This window comes from Bacillus rossius, chromosome 7 (genome assembly GCF_032445375.1).
Source record: "Bacillus rossius redtenbacheri isolate Brsri chromosome 7, Brsri_v3, whole genome shotgun sequence".
Lineage (NCBI taxonomy): Eukaryota > Metazoa > Arthropoda > Insecta > Phasmatodea > Bacillidae > Bacillus > Bacillus rossius.
Window position 1 is genome coordinate 61,520,983 of NC_086335.1, and position 22,068 is coordinate 61,543,050.

General features: G+C 37.1%; 2 protein-coding genes across 2 annotated transcripts; one reads left to right on the forward strand and one right to left on the reverse strand.

Annotated features, from left to right (window-relative positions):
• Positions 1-7,574: 7,574 nt before the first annotated feature.
• On the forward strand, positions 7,575-13,329 carry LOC134534580 (uncharacterized). The gene is made up of 3 exons (XM_063373061.1): positions 7,575-8,034; positions 11,002-11,245; positions 13,254-13,329. Exons 1-3 carry the CDS (start codon positions 7,575-7,577, stop codon positions 13,327-13,329), a joined length of 780 nt encoding a protein of 259 aa, XP_063229131.1.
• A 5,165-nt stretch (positions 13,330-18,494) lies between these two features.
• On the reverse strand, positions 18,495-21,818 carry LOC134534581 (uncharacterized). The gene is made up of 2 exons (XM_063373063.1): positions 21,209-21,818; positions 18,495-18,907 (listed from the first exon to the last, which is right to left on the reverse strand). The coding sequence occupies exons 1-2, from the start codon at positions 21,816-21,818 to the stop codon at positions 18,495-18,497; spliced, it is 1,023 nt and encodes a 340-aa protein (XP_063229133.1).
• Positions 21,819-22,068: the final 250 nt, after the last annotated feature.

Here is a 22,068-nt window from a genome sequence, read left to right on the forward strand (position 1 = left end):
ACGAATAAATGCTTCTTTAAATAAATAATTTTTGAAGGGTATATATCTGCATAACTGAAAAAGATTTTGTTACACATTTAAAAATAATCCTTTAAAAGGTGATCACTAAAAATTAATATTAAATGATATCGGACAAAACTAAGTTAAAACTGGAAGGGGAAAAAAAACCATTGGTTCTGGATAAAATCACCTAATTGTGTATTCTCAGATAGTTAAAAAAAAAAAATGTTTATAAAATCTCAAGAAAATTTACTTGCTTTAATTTAAGGAAAAAAATAAATAAAAATTTACCGTAAATTATTTTTAAGTGCAAAAAATTATTTGCAAATACCCATTCCCATACACTTAACTTGTACGAGAAAAAAAAACAATGCATTGCATAGACATGTTTTTTTTTGTACAAGCCAATTGCAACATTTTGAAAGAAGGAAAATCACACGAATATTCGGCTGACGCCTTTCCCCGGCAGCCACGTGAGTTGTGGTTCGCTGACCCCGCGCATGCGCTCTGCTGCAGCGGAGCTAGCGCGCCGCGGTCCACTCGGCAGGGGCTGGCCGGCACGCCTCGGACATAACGGTGCAGCAGGCCGCGTGGGCCCGAGACCACGCAACATGCACCAGCAAACATATTGTAACGGGTGGGGAAAAAAACGGGTTCGTAATGAGAGCCCAATTATTATTTTTTTGACGTGACAAAGTCTAATAAATCGATGAACGCCGGCTGCGCGCACGAAAAAGTGTCCCGTTACGCACATTGTTTGGTTACGTGGTGTCCCGTTACGCTCGTTGTACGCTTGCGCCGCATCTATCTCTCTTCCACTCGATTGGCCTATGCGTCCGAGGAGAAGAAAGACAGCGGCAGCACACAACTTACATCTACACGTGAACTGTTTCGTCGACTGGTTATAAAGTGAAGTGAAAAGTTAATGTGGTTTTCATTTGCTTATTACAACAACAATTTCGGCAATAAAGGTTAATTATTCTTGCATTTTAAAAATCTGATTACTAGCATAATTTCAAGTATTTATTCTTTTATTATTAAAATAAAAATGATTCAATTTTATTCATAAAAGTATGCAATAATTTCATAAATGTTTTGTTATGACGTTGTCACGTTAAACTATCGTCCGTAAACCGACTTTACAGACAACCAATTTTTTTTATACAGCTTTGTTTGATACTAATATATGCATTACCAATTAAATCACTACAATTAATGCATGTTCAAAAAACCACTAGAGTATCTGCCCAGTCAACAGTTCGTGCTACCCGATGGAGCCAGGCTCGACAGTGGTTCGTCCCTTACCTCGCCTTACCTGTCCACACACACACACACACACCTACACACACACACACAGTCTCAAGGTCCCGTCGCCCGCCTATCTCGCACTTCACCCAACTCGCCTGTTGGAACTCCCGCGGAGACCGGCGTCAACGCTTTTATACCCCGCTGGCCGTCTTTCTGGAACAGTCTGGAGGGGTTTTGGCGTGACGCGTCGTCGTCCCGGGCCGACCCGACGCTCGAAGCATCCAGAACCGCGGCGCGTCGTTCGCGCCACTCCACGCGGGGATTCCCAGGCCGCTAAAAGCCAGTCCCACAAAATACAAGTTTTCTCAGTAGTTTTTTATATACAAATTTTCTGCCAAGTTCACACCACAAGATGTTCCCATTTTCTGTTATACAAGTGGGCATAAATGTTTGTACAGCCGAAGAGAATAAATAATTCGCTCCATTCACACGACACCTACAATGCTGACAGAAAACCAGCCAACGCAGTTGCTGACAATAGCAATCATATCAAGGTAGGATAAACATGTTGCTGTCAATTTAACCAAATATTGAAGGGGAAAAAAATATGAAAATTGCAGCTGTTTATTTGAAAAATTATGTAAACTGGTGAATGATTTTTTGATATTTTATCTTTTACATATCATTTGTTAAAACATAACAAAGTTGGTTTAGTATTCAAAAACAAATACAGAGCAATTTTGAAATAAACGAGATTGTATTTTTGATTGTTAGGTTAGTTTCAAAATATAGTAATAACAATTTTTAAGGATACAAGGGATATTGGGTTTGCTTTAATGTAGTTTATTTAGGATATATTTATAATATTACATAAATCTGACAGTTCATCTAACTAATTCACAGTATTAATTGTGGTAATTTCATTTTAATAGTAAAAAAATACTACAGATTCACATAGTGGCTAATTTACCAGCAGACTGAGTAGGCTTTACCCTAGGGCGGCAGATTTTTGGGGCGGAAAATTTGGGGACCAATTTTTTTCCACCTCATAGAAATCAAAAAGATTTATGCATGACGGTTTTCTGTTTTCTGATGTTTTATATATAGAAGTCTGCAACAAATTTTGCCGATGACTTTCCACTCTCCCTTGTCATTGTATCAGCCGGATTGTTGCAAAATAATTCAATATTTTTTTATAACTGTAAGCAAGCTCAATAAAAATTATTTAATTATGTTGACGAATTTTTATTATTGTGTAAGTAGTATTACGGCATATCTTACCCCGCCTTATTAGTAGTCCATGACCAAATTTTTATTAGCTCAGAAATATACCTAAAAACGTTTTCTTGTGCAATCTTAATTAAATCGTTGGGTTGTAAAAATAATATAGGAACTGACACATCGATCCCCTAGTTCACAATCATACTAATTACGGGGAAAAAGTGGTGTAATTAGGACGATAGTGTACAAATCATAAATTTGCTATTTCATTGACAAAAAAATTGTAATTAAAATGATTGTGAACTAAGGTATCAAATTGTAGAGTTTGGTAAGGGCGGCAAAATTTGAATAGCCTATGTGTAAATCCGCCACTGGATTCACATCTTTTATATGTGTTACTTGATTACTAACTTATTTTACTACTTACTTTGAGAAATTATATAATAATTTTTGTTACCTAGTGAGAAAAAGAAACACGCATGATTCGTACAATAAACTTTAATATTAAATCTAAAGTAAAGGAAGTGTCACTCATTTTCATTTAGACAAACAGGTGTGGGTTTTCATGAAGTTTTAGTTTATTAATTAATAATTAATGGATATTAGATTCCTAATAAACTTAGGTGTTTTATTTGGGGACAGAATTTTTGGTTTAAATTTCTTGCGAACATATAATTTCATTTAATTTTAAGTAAAAAGAAAATATATAAACCTACCTAGTATGAAAAATAAAACAATTCGAATAACCTATATATTTAAAATATTATATCAGTAAGACAGACAAAATGAATAAATACATACTTGCTTGAAGCATAATGTGTAAAATCCAGTAATAGGTAGGGACCGGAAAAATTCACGGATTCAATGACCTCTGCATTTCTCAAGTAAACACGCGTGTTCATTGGGTACTAAATTGTGAGGCGTCTCCACTGGGTAGCTTGTGATTCGACGTTTCTTTGGTCGATAGTCTCTCATTGGCCCAGAGAGCTCCAGTTAAACTGCGAGCCAATAGCAGAACCAGCAGAATTGTACACATGTTTGAATTTCAGCCTATCACGAAATGAATCCGCGAATTTTTCCGGTCTCTAGTGATAGGTTATTTTAGAAAAAAAGTAAAAATTGTTTTACCAGTGACGAGGTTTAAAACCAGTCAATTATTGCCGACTTGAACTCCACAATCGCTCGCTTAATCGCTATGATACCAAGACTATTGACCTTTATAATGGGAACTAATAGTTATTAATAATGCAATGCAGTTTTATTACGCGTTTTTAAACTTGAGAATACTTCGTTCTATAACTATTTTAGTTTACAAAGCATATTTTAGGGAAGTTTTACTATTATAAATTTTCATTTGGCATACGTACCATTACAATTGTTAGGTCTTCTGATGTTTACTAAAGGAACTATTTACGGATTTATGTTGCTACATGTTTAAAAAATAATAATTCTAAGTTCAATTTCGTGTCCGAGTATCGTATTAATACAATATTTCTAGCATGAGAAATGAATTTGCTCGTTACCGAGGTTAGACGTTACACATCACTGTGAATAAATCACTGTAAATAAATTCTAGAATGTTCTAGAAGGATCTTCATACCAGTTCACATAATCGATATATATAACCAATTTCCAGGATTTTTTCTTCTTCTTCTTAAATCCGGAGTTGGAAACACTGAATTCGATGTTGTGTTGGAATGAAGTCTATGGTTTTTGGGTGAAAGTGCACTCACTGTCTTTGCCGCACACAGCAGTAGCCTATCTATGAGTCGTGATGTCACAAGTTATCAGTTTATTCCTACCCGCTAACATGAAAGGTAAGCTTCTTCATGTCCTTAAATGTTTGTGAATATAATCTTAAATTAACGTCTCGTAACCATACACGGTCACATCTGGCAAATACTGGAAAACTAACACTTTTTAAATTATTCTGTGAAAAAATAATTAATATTAAAATAAATTCATATTTATAATATTAATTAATTAAAATATATTTGAGTATTATAAAATATTAAAAATATATGGATTAAATTTCCGCCGCGATGATAGATTTGCTTAAGTCCTAAATGTAGGATTCGGGCCAAAAAGATGCTTGAAGTCGAAAGAAAATTAATGAAGTGACTTTTCCTGAAATAGTAGGCTGCATCCTGGTGCCGATAGAGGACGGGAAAGGCTCACTCCCGTTCCGTGCTTAATGGACAATACCAAGCATGGTCCGGATGTCTCAGGCCACTCAAGGACCGCTGTAAAAATTTACAAAATATATTTAAATATATTTGATAATGTATTTTTATTCATAATATATAATTTATTTAAAAAATATTTCTTGCACTACGAATTCGTTAGAAAAAAAATTGGTTGTCTGTAAAGTCGGTTTACGGATGATAGTTTAACGTGACAACGTCGTAACAAAACATTGATGAAATGATTGCATACTTTTATGAATAAAATTGAATCAATTTTATTGAATTATCACTATTTGGTATGGATACAAAGAAGGAGTAAAATGAAATCTACAATTTATTGATGAATTTACTTTTATTTGCACTCATTAATTCAAATATGTTTATTACTTAAACTAACAGATTATTTTAACTATAACATTTATACATGTTTGCTATTTAACTTCTTCCAATCTGTGTTATTCTGTCAAGGATAGGACGATGTTAGGAAAAGTAGGAAACGAATGGGAGTGTTTCCAGTTTAATGTGCCTAGAAAAAGTCAAATCGATGGTTGTTCCAATCGAGTGGAAGAGAGATAGACGCGGCGCAAGCGTACAATGAGCGTAACGGGACAAAGCGTAACGGAACAATGAGCGTAACGGGACAATGAGTCATCATTTTTCGTGCGTGTAGCCGGCGTTCATCGATTTATTAGACGTTGTCACGTCAAAATGTAATGCTGATAAAGTAATGTGTTGCCCCGCGAATGGAAGTACAGTTGCGAGCATAAGACACGCACCTGCTCCAGATACTGTTCGCCGCGGTCCAGTTCTGACCGCGCTGCTCTCTCCTGCGGCTTCTTACGCGCGACGATCAACACCAGCCCAGCATCGCAGACCGCCAACTACTACACACAAACTTCCCATGGCAAGTTTGCGTTGTTAATGTACTTTACATTGTTATGTGACTATACTTATTTGGCGTAATAAAAAAACTAACTTGAATATTGCATGCAAATAACTAACACAAAAATAATAATAAAAGGACTAGTGCGATATTATAAATACGATTGTAAAGCATAAATTCAATTAAATTTAAAACAAATTCTACATGTGTCAAAGTTAATTATTTAATTTAGTAAAATAATGAAGATAAATTTTAATTAACAATAAAATCAATAAATGTGTCGAAAGTATAACCTAATTTATAATTTTAAACTATTCATTAAAATACGGTAATAATTTAATAAGAAAATAAATAAATAGATACATACGGAAACATAATATCACGTATATAAATACACTTGAAAATACACTCGATAAAAGTTTATGAACACAATCTATATCACTTATATACACAATAAAAATGTTTTTATGTCAAGCAGTATTTAACATAATTTACTAAAGTATAAGTTTTTTAAAGCACGTATATACTTATTTGGCGTAATAAAAAACTAACTTTAATTTTTCATGCCAGTAATTAACACATCCTGTGAAATTTTCGTGGCATGGGCGCAATTATCGTAAAAATTCGCTCCCAAAATATTTACATAATGCGCCTATAGAAATATAATAACTATATATATTGTTATTATATTTATATATATGCACTATTTTTTGAATACCGTTCACATAATCCCTCTTTCTTCTTCATAACATTTAAACGTCACAAATGCAAGCTTGTGTGAGTGCTACTCGACTACTTTATGATACACGAACTTATTTACCATAAAAATTAAATTCTTAAATTCTACGTATATTAAAATAGCAACCATTATATAAGTTAATTAGATTGTTTTTTTTTTAAATGTAAAGAATTATAACAAAATGAAAAAAATAAACCCCTTTTCGGCACAGCCTACAGACGTAGGTAGAATTTGAAGTATCTATTTCTTCTGTTTTGTAAACTCCTGGAACATTTGAAAAACCTAATGTAACCTAACATGACATCAATACGTTCGCCAATATTCAAAATGGATCAATCAAACCTTTTTCTCATATATCTCATGCAGCGAAAATACTTTGAATGTTTTTTAAACTCAATGCATCCATCATTGCCAAAGAAGTTTCATTTCTATCACGTGTACTAAGTTGAATTCTTATACATATTATATATTCATAATTTGAAGAGCTGCTGAAATTCACGTGTCGCAGTGTGTTTTCGCACTGTACGACAGTGTTTGCATAGCCTAATTACCTTCTTGGTATTGTCCGTCCCAGCCGCCGGCGAGGTGACAACGTCTCACCCGACGCACACTTGCTCACGGCACGGAACAAAGACTTTCAAGCTCCGGCGTGAAGGGGGGTCCGCGCTGTTAACAGGGTTATCCCCCCTCCCCCTTCCCCTCCTGCCGGGCTACAATTATTTTCCCCGGCGGCCAGCGAAAAGCCTTTAGCAGCTCCACCCCCAGTGCTTGTTAACCCATATTCCAAAACCTTACTACGCTCTACATCACTTTCCTCACCACGAAACCCTGCTCAGCGGTTATGCTTCTGTTGGCATGGGTATAACGCCTGTATAAAAGACGTTCTCCCGCAGCAAAAAGGCGCCAGTTGCTTGGGAGCAGCGCAGGGGGCTACCTCGCAGCTGAATATCGAAGTCTCCTCGTCTGAGGATACTTTATTACAGACACTGAAATCTCCACAATTTGTGTTACGTTCTTTTAAAATCATCGAAGTCTCCGCTGTTCGTGTTACGTTCCGATTGGAATTGAAGTCTCCACGGTTCAGGGATACGTTCTTTCACATTCATCGAAGTCTCCGCTCTTCGTGTTACGTTCCTATTGGAATTGAAGTCTCCACGGTTCAGGGATACGTTCCTTTACATATAATCGAAGTCTCCGCTGTTCGTGTTACGTTCCTACTGGAATTGAAGTCTCCACGGTTCAGGGGATACGTTCGTGCTGGTGAATTGAAATCTGCGGCGCTTGCAAGCCAAGTGAGATGAAGACGCTGGCGTGCATCTTCCTGCTGGTGTGTTCACTGCCGCTGGACGCGACGGGCCAGGACTCGCCGGCGGACGAGCGCCTGAACGAGGTGGCAGACGACGGAGGCAACTGGCGGGTGGCCTACAAGGTCATCTCGGACTGCAGCGACCGGCAGGAGGTGCTGCTGTGCCTCAAGATGAAGGCGGTGGGCTTCCTGAACAAGGCGCTGGCCGCGAGGTCGCCGCTCAAGGTCACCGACTACCTGTCGCTGGGCGTGGACCGCCAGGCCGAGGAGCAGGGAGCTCTGAACGGGACGACGACGGCGGAGGCGCCGACGGAGGCCGAGCTGGAGGCGTCCCTGCCCAGGTCCCTGGGCGAGAGGAGCAGCAGCCTGGACAGGATGCTGGAGCAGCGGGTCAACCAGTTCCTCGACACGAGGACCATACAGCTCACGGTCCCCGCGGACGTGATCGAAGGTACGTGGACGGGAATCCACTATGTTTATTTTACCGTCAAACGATGAATTTGAATTATTGTAGCCAAAAAAATGATTCTTTCAAGGTTTTGTCAACTATAGGTAACTGAACCAGTGTGAAGTAAACAAGGTTCTGCCTACCACATACAGAAACGCAGGGCTGGATTTAGAGGTCTGGAGGCCTCGGGGCAACAGAGGAGCGGAGGCCCCCTGGCCCCAAATTATTTTACAAATAAAATGAACAATTTTTTTTTCAGTCCAGTTTTTCAATAAATAATTTATTGTGAAATCAAGTAGATTCTCTTAGTATTTAAAAAAACATACATAAATATATTCGGAGGGAAGAATTATATGAAATTAAATTTTAGTGTTAATGAATATTTCTGTTAACATTTAACAATAATATAATCATGTATGTACAAAGTACTGTAGGTAAAGGTAAAACAGCGAAATAAGAATATCAAAGGATTTGTGGGGGCCCTCCGTTTGTGGAGGCCCCGGGGCTTTCGCCCCGGTTGCCCTCCCCTAAATCCGGCCCTGACAGAACGGTTCACGAGGAGCTACCACCACTCACAGGGTTTATTCCCGACATTATTTGGTACTAATTATGGCGAAATATATGAGTATTCAGTTGATAATATTGGCGGAGTAGTTTGAGAAAAAGGGAAATACCTCGAAGGGAATATTTTTAATCAAAGGACTGTACAAACACGTATCATGCATTTAGCGACAGCAATAATTATAAGACAGCTTTGTGCTGTCACGTAGAGCAATATGAGCGTTACATTAGCGCGCAGCCAAGTTTATGGAAGTAGTCGTATTTGTAAGCTTGTTACGCGCAATTATGATGCTCGAATGGAATACAATATCAAAATTTAATCTAAATATATTTTTATTGTTTTCATAATTTTTTAATGTTTGGAATTACTCTGTAAATTTTGAGGTTATTACATCCTAAACAACATATTTAACCGTTATATATGTGAAGAATAGCCAATTTGAGTGGAAGTTACTCATCGTGAATCACTCTGTATAAAATTTTCAAAACAATTTTAACGGTCTAAATAATAAAAATCTTATATTTACAATCACAAAGTCTTGGAAATATATTCTAAACAAAACTATATTTTTCCAAAATTTTCTAATACATTCTAGAATATACTGAATTTTACAGAGCTGTAACAACAGTTATTCCTGAAAAATGTTTCCAGTTTTTTGTGGTTATCTCACAATTTTGAGAATATTAAAAACTTTGGTAAAGTTAAATGTCACCTTCTGAAAGAAATTCAAATCTTATCAAGAGGTATTCAGAAGATTTTAATTTAAACCTTAAAAGTTTAAATTTCGGTAATCCACGTAATTCGCCTTATCGTTAAACATCAATTGATGTAATTTTGGCAGCTAATTACACAAAAAAAGTGTGCAGTATTTTTTTCAGTCTGTTAACGTTAAGCTTTAAAAAATATATTCATTATTCTAATAGTGGTTGACCTGTAACTGGAAAAATTATACAAACCCTTTGAGCTTCTATGTTGAGTCAAGTTCACCATCCAGTCCTTTTGTCCAGTCACTCAGATCTTTCGAATCACGCGGCTAGAACAACGAACGTGACTGAAGCAATTAAGAGAGCCGGACTCGTCCGGGCAGGCAGCGGGAGTTGAGAAAGGTCGAAGCCAGTGAGATGAGCCAAATATTGAGTTAAACAGATTCTCCAATTCCCTAGATGGCAGCAACGTGTATTTTCTCTGTATCTACACGAGAATTTTAAAAATTATAAAAAAAGATAAAACCAATACATTTTATTCACAACTTCAACATAGATTCTTAAAAAATAAAGGCTGCTTAGGAAAAATAAACACATAAGTGTAAAAATTGTTTATTAAAATCAGAAAAGTACGAAGGCGAGTGCGGCGCGCAGGTTGAGGACATGCGCTGTGATTGGACCGTTTCATCTTGACTGCATCCCATCTCTCTAAACGGACCACTGTTGCACAGTAGTCAAATTTAGATAGTCGTAGTTACTCCCGTTCAGCAGACGATTCGAGTTCCTACACCAGATCTCATACCCATGGTTTGACCACCGGAAACAAAGGGACGCTGTGCCGAACGAATCCTCTGGTGGCTCACAAGGGCATAGTGAGCGGCCGCAACACATTACGGAACCGACCGGTAAAGTCATAATTATAGCTTTACGGCTCAGGAACTCTTAATCATAGTTTTCTCTCAGAGGGGATACTGGGCCTTAGAGGCGTTCGGGCGTAATCCCATACGGATGGTAGCTTCGCACCACCGGTCGTTCGACCGAGTGCGCGAGCCAGTGGCCCGTACCTGCGGCAGGGCCCCCACATGGCCGGTGCTACCGTTGCTATGGCAACGGGGCCCGTGGGTCCAGCGAAGCAAAGAAAAAAAAAACTTAAAACAAAAAAGTAGACAATTTTAAATAAATCATAGAAAACAATTAAACAGTAAGGCCTAAATTCAGTTACCGATGAAATTGTCTGAATCTACAACTGTGAGTAACAAAACCACCACCAATTGACGTGACACCATGTTGACAGTGCAGAACACTTACACTCATTTATTTGCCATTATTGAAAATAAATTTTAAGTTGACAATCGAAACACTGACTTAGAACTAGTTTTAATGTGTTTTAAAAATAATAGTGAAAAGGTTAAAAAAAAAAAAATAACTAAAACAATGTACTGAAAGGAAAAAAAAAAATATTTTTTTTATCTCTGTTAGAAAAAAAATTGGAAAAGGGGGGGGGGGGGGGGGGACATGACTTCTAGCAACGGGGCCCACAGAATGATGTGGGGGGTCTGACCTGCGGTTCCCCTCGTACTGAGCAGGAATACTGGGGCAACGACCAACTAACCTGTCTCACGACGGTCAGAGAACTGCAGAGCCGCGGGATCGTGCGAGAAGGGACGAAGGGCCGCGGCTAACCTGAGGCGCGGCTGTCCGCAGGTCGCAAGAAGAAGGGCGGCGGCATGATCCTGGCGGCGGGCGCCATGATGGCGGGCTTCCTGGCGCACGTCTTCCTCGGCAAGATCGCGCTCATCGCCGGCAAGGCGCTGCTCGTCGCCAAGATAGCGCTCGTGCTGTCCGCCGTCATCGGGCTCAAGAAGCTGGTGGGCGGCGGCGGCGGCGGCGGCGGCGGCGAGGGCCACCAGGTGGTGTACGCCTCGGGCGACCACGGCGGCGGCTGGGGGCGGCGCAGCCTCGGCGGCGCGGCGGCGGCGGCGGCGGGGGCGGCCCACGAGCTCGCCTACAACGCCCACGCACCCAGGTCCAACTGAGCCCGCCCGACCGACCGACCATGGAAGCGAATCTGGGTAGAGGACTGAGTTACAACTGCGATGGAAACAGTTATTGATTGGTCCCAACACTGAAAGGCTTGCTGTCAGTATAACGGTCAAAACCAAACTTTTAACGCTTTGCATGAAATTTATTCCAAACTATCGTAAATACTGCATAAAAAAATTCCCCACGTCAAATACTGAATCTGAATATGAAACTACACGTAACACATAAACATTACGTGCCTTTTTTTTCTTTGTACATACCATTTAGTTACAACCACTTCACTGAGATATAAAACAAAAAAATACAAAACCACTACCTATATTTAATATTTCTAAACTAATGCAAACTTTTGCGTTCCATCTCTAGCTCCCCCCTCCCCCCAAACGGTATTTTGACAGTCATAAAAAGTGTTGGGTACCTACATAACAAAGAAAGTGAAAATCAGCGTAGGCGCTACCTTTTTTTGTGTATCCTACTGTCGGCACGCGAAATTAAAACTGAACTTAATGTGCAATCACTGAAGACTTAAAACAAAAGCTCTAACAAAACAAACAATACCACTTAAACATAGTGTTCGTGACTTAGAACCACACAGTTCAAAATGACAATGATACACTTTTTAACAAGAACTGACTACGAAATAAGAATAAAAATACTTAACTGACCAAAGAAATACTGGGATGTATTAATACATCGGTATCGTCACGTGACTTCCACACTGATTTAATGTTAATTTATTTAATTTAAAATGTACTAATATTAAAATTATTGTATTCTTCTAAGTTGAAAACAAATTGATGGTGTGTAAATTGTAAGAATAAATTGAATTGTTAAACAAACCATATTCATGCCTCTTTTCTTAGACATCCTTAAATAACCACAAATAATTACCTTAAAGAATTTTGAAGATTTAAAATGTTTAATATTTCTTCTTTGTGTGTATTTCTCGTGTAAATTATGCGGGCCTTATCTCAGTTTATGGCAAGTAACAATAAACTTATACTTTTTTCGCTGTAAAATTAAAATTATTACTTATAAACTACACTAAATTATCTGTTGACATAGCATTTAAAAACAATCTTAGAAGTTTAAGAAAATAGTTAAATTTGTTTTGGAAAGCAAACAATTTCATGACATCATTTTAATTAGTTTAGAACAAAAAATAGGTGTTTGTATGTGATTTTAAGTATTTTATATCTCAAGCAAGTTATCTCGTAACAATAAATAAATACTTACTAAATCACTGTAATCTACTTGAGCTAATTATGTGTTATTATAAAATTTAAATATTATCTTTCAAATTATGTACCTAAAAAATTTATATTGTAAGAAATAATTTGTTTATTGAAATCATTGTTAGAATTTTTGAGAACCCTTTTTTGTTTCGTAAACAATATTTGGTTATTATTTTGTTAGTTAAATAAAATAATATATCATACGGATAATTATCTTGGAGCTATAACTATACAAAAAAACATTAGCTTTCACACAGCGTTAAACTCAAACTAAAAAATATATACGTAGCATATACAAATAGAATACACGGAAGTGTTTACCAAGATTTTTACATCACTTAGATGAAATTTATATTGTAATTACTATTCGGGTTCCAAGCGTTAGATTTTTTTACGTAACCAGGTTTCAGTAATTATTTTACTAATAGTTTTACATTTATGTCTTTTTGTTGACATACAAATGTTGTAACAAGAATTGTGTAAAGTGTGTAACTATTTTTGATGGGTAAGTTAAACAAGTGAGTCGAAATTAAATTGTATTTTAGAACGAAACAAGTGTCTTTGTTAGAATGTTGAGACATAATTCCTCAAGAAGTACTTCAAATGTTTAAACAAAAATATTCTTGATAATCTTCTAAAGCAGGCTATAAAAGGAGTTGCTTGGCTTCTGGTTTGTAGCCGCATCGAAGGAAAAGATTTCACCGAAGTTTCGGTCGACCTTGCAGTCGTCATCAGGGTAGCAGATACCTACTGAGGTTCTTGGAAATTCTCCTGCCATTAAATACTCTCCCCTGATGGGAGGAGTGTTTCCTGATCGGTCAGGCGGTGTAAGTTATTTTTTTTTAAACACATGCTCAAACTTTAATTTGTTTCTTTTTTTTTTTTTTAAATTGCATCAAAACATTCCTGTACACGCCACTGCCAGCCGGGATTATTGCGAAGTACATTGTATACAACACTGGCACACACTCACATATTCCGGCGCGTTCGTTAGACTTCTTGCTGAATTATTTTTGGTTGGGTTGAGTTACGGAAGGTCCAGATAGTTCTAACGCAAAACATGGCCTATCCTATTTGCAATGCAAATGCATTAGTGTAAAAATTATTTACCACGTAGCTCGAATATAAATTTTAGCTGCTTACTTTCATCATCACATAGGAGCCAACAATTTTTAACGAGCAAGCGTTTGATTGTGATCTTTAGGCAGACTTTTTTTTTTTAACGCAAAACACAGTTGATCAACGCTACATATATAAATCCATTAGATTCAGTTTTGAATTTTATTAAAATATTATGTCAAAAAGAATTTTTTTTTAAAGTTTACATTCATTGCTTTTTAAGAACAAAAAAATATATTAAACTAGCTGACCCGGCAAACGTTGTTTTGCCATATAAATTATTTCTAGGGAATTTATAGCTGCAGTACCCGGCGTTGCCCGGGCTGAATACATGATGAAGGGTACCTTTTTCGAAATCAGATCTTTATATATCTATGCATCTTTCTATCGCTATTTATCTCATTATATATACATATTTACATATATACCTCACACTATCTCTATCTCTTCTATATATAAATCTCTATATAGCTATATACATCTATATATCTCTTTATCTAACCCATTTCATTCTCTACACCTCGCTCTATCTCAACTTATCTCTCTGTCTCTCTCTATCTCACTCTATATATATCACTCTATCTCTGACTCTCTTTTATATTTAAATAAATTATGTCATTAGTGTGCACTTATACAACAAAAACAGACGAATTACCGCTATATAATATGAAATAAACACATTTTTGAAACGATTTGTGCTCCAACTATTGCAAAATAGTTATACCGTCTCAGAAACCTTCACGGGCATGCGCATTACAACTCACCAAAATTGCATCGCAATTGGATGAATGGTATAGTAACGCATACGGCACAAACAAACGAAAATTAAAGACATGACAAACGCATCAAACGATGGTGTGTTTAAAATTCAAAGCAACTAACTCTATCTATTGACGAAGTTAAGAACAAAACGGTTATGAGCGCCTTTATTTAGCTAGCCGCTGCGAGCTCCACTAAGCGGGCTGGTCTCACCAAGGAGAAAAATATGAATTTGCCAGACCTTACTATGTGTATGATCGTGTGGCAGACATAAAGAAATGACACTCCCTCACTATTTGTATGTCTATGACCTATGATTTTTTCTGTTATAAAATGAAATTATCACTTTTTCACTCCCTTAGGGATGGAATTTCATATTAATATGTGGTCTATGTGTTAATCCAGGTAATGAGCTCGCTGTAGGCGGGGAAGGTTGATCAAGTGTTAATTGATCAGCTATCGACCGGGGTTGAAAAATATAAAATTCTATTAAAAATTAGGGGTTGGGGGTAGAAGGGTGAAAATTTAGGGTTGTGTGTATTTTTTAATGCCACATTATAAAAAAAATAAAATAAAAAATTTTCTCCAAAAATTAAAAAAAAAAAAATTTAGGGGTGGACTACCCCTAAAATTTAGGGGGATGAAAAATAGATGTTGGCCGATTCTCATAGATACCGGATAAGCACAAAAAATTTCATCAAAATCGGTCAAGCCGTTTCGGAGGAGTATGGCAACGAAAACTGTGACACGAGAATTTTATATATAAGATTTTGAATTTTAGAAAATTTACATTTTTTGTTTACCTGGTGAAAGCTATAAAAATTTTTATGGAATGAGTTTTTACTAAACAAGTACATACTTGTTATTTAAGGAATAAAGTTGTTTTAAAAATCTATATATCGTGATCGATTTTGTCGAGATAAAATTCTGTTATGATTGAACAAAGTAAATGTATTTTGTTTATGGCAAAATAATTGTATTTATTGTAACAAAATAAATTGTTTGGCTTAGTTGAAATTTGTATGAATCCACCTTTATTGTTTAACAATTTTCATACATTATTTTTTTGAGTGAAAACGTCTTTTTTTTCCGCTCTACGGAAAATAAATTATAAAAATCGTTTGAATATATTTAAAAACAAAACGGAATTTTAAAATAATAGAATTTATATTTTAACTACATACATTAAATACGTTCACATTAATATTCTTGCCGTTTTTTAAAGTCGGTTTTGTAATATCAAGAATAATGTCCGCAGTGTTGAAAGGTACATTTTTTTTGGAAATAAAAAGAGCTTTTCTTAACTAAACCTCTGAAAAAGTATGTGATTATTTAAAAATAAAAATTTTTTCTTGTTGGGCAGCGTATTCAACCATTTAAAACTAAAGGCTTAGACAGATGTAGTTTTCGAAAGGCAATCATCATAGTTCTTTAACTCTCATGAGAAAATAAGATACGTTTGTTACAAAAATATTCATAAACGTAGGGATCATTGTCTTCTTGTTCACAAAATCACAATCAATCAAGACTCTCTCTTATCGTATGGTGGTTGCACGACAGATGATTGAGATCCATTTGCAGTATTAACTAAAAATTTTTAGGTTATAAGAACGTTCATGGATGTTACTAAACAATACCAAGAAATCCATTGGGGGGCTCCGTATGCTACAAATCCATGGTTTTTATAATTTGATTTAAAATGTAATTATCAAATAATACAAATATAGACAAAATCGGGATTCTCTCCTTCACAAATTAACTAAATATCGTCTATGTCATGTAAATCGTCTCAAAAGTGTATGTCCCGTTTGTATTTACGTTTAACACTGTTAAACATTTTGTATGCTCGAACTACAACATAATGAAAAATGATATATAGAATCCATACTTAGCTGGTAAACTGTAACTTTTAACATTATACTGAAGTATGGATAATGATAACCAAATGGAATAAATAAATTAAAATTGTCATGTTTAAAGGCAATGTTGGTAGCTACTTCTTGGTATGGTTTCATAATTATTTCATAACAATTTATCTAATTTTATTCAATTTTTAAAATCATTACAATTCTTATGAATTAAAAAAGATAGATAATATTAACTACTTTTTCCGAAATAAATCAAACAATATCACATAACAGCCAGTAAAATTAACTTTAAACCTAAACAGTTCCATACTAAACAAAAACGACAAAAAAACAACTTTGCCAGCTAATTATGCAAATAAAATTAAGCGATTAAATATATATATATATTTCATTTTGTGAAAGTTCAGCCACTCTCTTAAAGTCAGCAAGTTTTACCGCGTGGAACGTAAATATAAAATAATGGTATGGAACGGGACATAGCCTACATCCTTTGGTTTGACAGCACGAAGTTGTCCTATCACTCCGCCACTGTGGTTCTGTCAACGGTGTTTGTAGACATCTTCATGTAATTGTCAGTGTTCGTAAAGCAAACTTCATGTGATGCATTGCAAGGGTCAGTCGGGGAACGGGTACCACTGGTACTACTTTTTATAACTGTAAAATTCGCGAAAATTCACACGACACATACTATAGAAGTCATCCATGCACATTTTTATCATGGTTTCTTGAACTAAATTTCCAGTAAATGTCGCAGGCAGCTGAAATTGATTACATTACGAAAAGGTTGGTGAATGTAAGAATTAGTACGAAAGCTTTGTCCAGATCTTAATCATGAAGATGGCTGCAACGTCAGGCAAATTACCATTTTAACACACACGACCAAAAATCAAATCTTAAGAGGCAATGGTTGCATGGTTGTCAAGAGGAAAAGTGGTACTTAACAACTTTTGTTTAGCTACATAAAACTATATAATCTCTTGAAATGAGGTATTATCGACGCGTTATTGCTATTCAGTGGATGAAAAAGTAACAAAATTAAATGTACTAAACTATTTCCATGTTTTAAAAAAAACTAGGAGTTAGACATATTTAGTAACAAAGTTGTGTTTGGTTACTGTTAATAATATAGCACACGTGGAAGAGTAAAGATAAATACGAAAAAAAGATAAATGATAAAACTCGTGAAGCAAGTAATAAAGTAGGCAGCATGTGCTAGATGATATGATTTGGGCACAACGATTGAAGTTGTATAAAATGTTTCAGACAATAACTTCGATGCTAATACTGAATAAATTTGCTAACCATCCCTAAATTGCATTTCTCAGTGACAAAAATGGTGCTTATGAATTAGTATTATTAGTTAAATACACTACACACAATAAGAATTTCACTGCGTTTATACACAAATCGTTAAAACAGCTGGCAAAGAAGCAACGATACCTCAATCCAATTCATTTAAGTCCCTCTAGCTTTTTAAATAAAGTTAATTTCAGTAGTAAGAGATATATTTTGAAAATTTTTAACAGAAGGCATATTTTATTATGATAATGTGTTTATTCGAAAACTATCCATGTTAAATCTTAATATTGTAATTTTTTCTAGATTTGTAGTAAGGAAAAAGAAAAAAATATATACATTCTATTAATTTTTATACATGTGTTTATTTCTTTTGATTCCAAAATATAAGTTACACCAGTACATAAAACAGTACTTTTAAGTTCAGAGATTCATTAGCTGGTGACAAGATCTTCATCATATAACAATGTCAACTTACAAGAAATATATAAAATCGTCACAAACCAATAAAATAAATAAATAAGTTATGTATCAGTCGAACAAATACAGCTTGATAATTAAATAATATGTAACAATATATCTATTGAAATAAATAAACGGTGAAGTGATGCTCAGGATTTGCTCTTCTCCAGATTATGCGAAGAACCCGTGAAGAGAAGATGGGATCTTGGCGTTGAAGTCTAGTGAAGTCTAGGAGAATGATCCTCCGACTCCGAGTACCAACCTAGGAATGATATTCTAGAAGCACTGCTCAGCTAGTTTGACATCCTTATAGAACACCACTGGTGCCCCATTAGGCAGAGAATTGTCTTGATGGGACTTCCAAGAGGGTTTTTCAGGGAATCGTCCAATTTTGAACTACCGTGCTGGTAGTTTGCTAGGCTGACTTGGGTCGAGAGGCAGCGTCGACCGGGGCCTGCTTCTTGTAGGCCATCTCGTGCGCGTCCCCCAGGCTCCTGCCGATGTGCCCGCCGCCCCCGCCGCCGCCGCCGCTGGCGCCGTAGTACCCCCCGTACTCGTGCCCGCCGTACTCGTGCCCGCCGCCGCTCACGTGCACCGGGTGCTTCACCACCTCGTAGGTGGTGACCTTCTCGCCGCCCCCGCCGCCTCCCAGCAGCTTGCTGAGGCCGATGACGGTGGCGAGCACGAGGGCCACCTTCGCGACGAGCAGGGCGGTGCCGGCCAGACCCGCCAGCCCGGCCATGCTCAGCGCCAGCAGCTTGGCCTTCAGCAGCCCGCCCATCAGCATGATGCCGCCGTAGCCGCCCTTGTCCTTCCTTCTGCGCCCATCTGCAACAACATCAGGAACATCACTCATACAACTCAGAATATCAGAATACTGGCACTGTAGACCTAGCAACACCGCTGGCTTGTGTGAGTCCCACACCCGTCTGCAACAACATCAAGACATCAGAGACTTCTAATATTGTAGACCTAGCAACACCGCTGGCTTGCGACTATGGAAAATCACGTGAGTCCCACACCCGTCTGAAACAATGTCAGGAACATCACTCAGACACCAGAGACTTCTTTTGCAAGTAGCACGCCTGTTTGCAGAACATAATTTGATGCCCCAAAATTGTTCAAATGTAATGTTTTTTTTTGTGCCATGAATAATTATATTAATAAGTGAACATTTATGATCCACTGAAATTTAGACATAGATAGAGCTCTGAGATTTAAATACTGCAACAATATGCTGACTGAAGGCAATGTGGGAAATATTTAAGACTGTTGTATTGACAACCAATCATTTCTATCTCAAAGGAACGCAACTTTGCATACATGATCTACTTCATTATCAGTTAAAGTCATTGTAGTGCGAAATATACACTACTGACTAAAGTCCATCAGTCATAGTGGGGTTTTCCTACTGCGAACATTATACTATGGGCACAATAAAGGAAACTGGGAAAGTAAGCGGTATTTCCTAATATAAGGATATGTATGGATTTTTGGCCGAGAATCTATTGAAAACTGAAGTCAAGATGGACTAAATTTCATGCCTGTGTCCTCTAAAATCCGAGCCCAATACTGCTTTGTTTTGTGGCAGTATGTTTATGGCATGGAGAAAACATATTTTAACACAATGAGTGCTAGAATTACCTGATGTAATGAACAAGAAATTTAAGAGACAAATTACAGACATCGGGCTTTACAGAGCCATACTTACATTTCCATCATACACTGATGTAACCTTAACACATATTTATAAAAATTCACATTAACAAGTAGCTTGGAGGCATGGCGCAGCAGAAAGTGTAGGCTGTGGTAATGTTCGCCACTAAAAAATTCACCAAGTAAAGGTATAATCTAAAGCTGTTATAAAATATATATTATCATCCACCGAGGGAACTCTAAAATGAATTTTTATATGATTGCCGATATTAAACAGTGCGACCAGTTTAGGTGCTGGAAGTCGCGAACAGAAATTTCATCTGATGGGAAATAGTAAAAAAACATATAAGAACCATCTACATAAGGGTAGAAGGAATCTCTTAATAGAGGTGAGTAATTGGTTATAACTTTGACTGAGACCTTAAACCAATTTTAACCAATCAGAAAAAGAAAATAATGCTGCGAAACAATGGAAAAAAGTAAACAATTTCTGAGAGAAAAATGAAGTAATTTAACGATAAAATGCCAATTATAGCCTACAATTAGCATTTTTACAACTACAACAAAATCATTTGGCAAGAAATACAACTATTAATCATGTCCAGCCATTCTGGTATCGATGTCCCGTGATTTTCTGAGATAGCTTCAGGAAATTTTGGGATCGTTCCTTAAGTAGACTTACTACAGATTTTTCCCCGGTTCACCTGTATTCTGTTGTCTTTATTTCCATCTGTATTGACTTCACTATAAAAAATTACTGTAAACAGTGTTAAATAATGTAATATGTAAGATAAGAAGGCATTAACAAACGATAAAATGGGTTTCAAAAATATAAGCATATTTGGTTGGGAAAAATATCATAATTACCAGGTATTAAACGAGTTTTATTTAATGCTAAAATACTTATTGTTAGTTTGTTTCTAGTGTCAAAAAAAATTCCTTTCTGTTGCTGCAGACAATTCTACACATAGAAGTTACGAACTTAGTACAATAGGAAGAATAGAATTATGGGAAATTATTGTATTTAAGATAATTTAAAAGATTTATTCAAAACATACTACCCAAAATTTTAAAACATTTTTTTATTGTGGTACTGAGTGTATGGGTATGTAAAGAAAAATATATAATAACAAATAAAAATAATAAGTATTAATAAATCCACGAGAAAAAAATTGAAATCAAATTTACGAAATATATATCTTTCAAAAAATTAATCTTTTTTCTCATTATGAAAAAGTTCAAATGAAAATTGGTGGAGGAGGAAGATTGTATAGAAACCGATAATTTATTAATGAAATTCAAACTAATAGCGTAAGGAAATAGAGCCTACTTATTTAAGGCATATTCATGATAATTTGTACCAAACTTAGGGTATTGCTTTAACGAACTATGTTAACATAGGTCAGCTGCTGGTGTAATGCTATATTGTATTAAAAAATAATTATTAATTTGAGCTGTTTGCGGGTAACATACCACTGTCGACAGTGGTCTCGTCGTCGCTGCCGAAGAGCTTGCGAGGGCTGATCCTGAGGGCGTGCGAGTCGAGGAGACGGGCGGCGCGGTCGACCAGCAGCGCCCCCAGCCGGCCCGGCTGCCCCCACAGCCGCTCCTCGTCCAGCGGGGTCGCCCCCTCGCCCTGCAGCCCCCTGCCGGCGCCCGTCCTCACCAGCTCCACCCCTTCCAGCAGCGGCACCCGGTCCGCCGCGAGCGCCCGGTCGGCGGCCTTGAGCGCCTTGAGCTGCAGGCAGGCGAGCAGGTGGCCGCCGCTGCGGCACTGGCGGTAGGCGGCCGCGGCCACCCTCAGGCCCGCGGCCAGCGGCGAGTCGCCCACCTCGCCCGCCCCGCCCGCCTGCTCGCAGCTCGCCCCCGCCGCCAGCCAGCACACCGCTGCTACCAGGACCTTCATGGCTGGACGAGAGTTGCCGGGGAATGATGCCTCCTCCGTGGCGCGCGCCGACTTTATAATTGGAGGTGCGCTGGTCTCGCCTGCCGCGCTCAGAAAGTATGAAGCCTTAATTGGGTCGCCTCCGTCTGGCCTTGTAACTGTTTGAAGTGTAGAAGAGATTTTATGGTTTGTTGACATGCTGCAGTGCTACACATGTCCATGAAGCCATGACCCACAGGACTTTCACATTTTGAGGAACTGCAGTAGATATTTTTAAAGGACTTCTTGTACAATGTACGAACAACTGATAATTACTGAAGGAACAACAGATATATATATATAAACAAACATAAACTTAATAAGGTTTAAATGTAAAAATTCATATGTTTTGATAATTGCTTTTCTATTACATCTTTTATGCTAAACCAATTTCGATGGAATTTGGAAC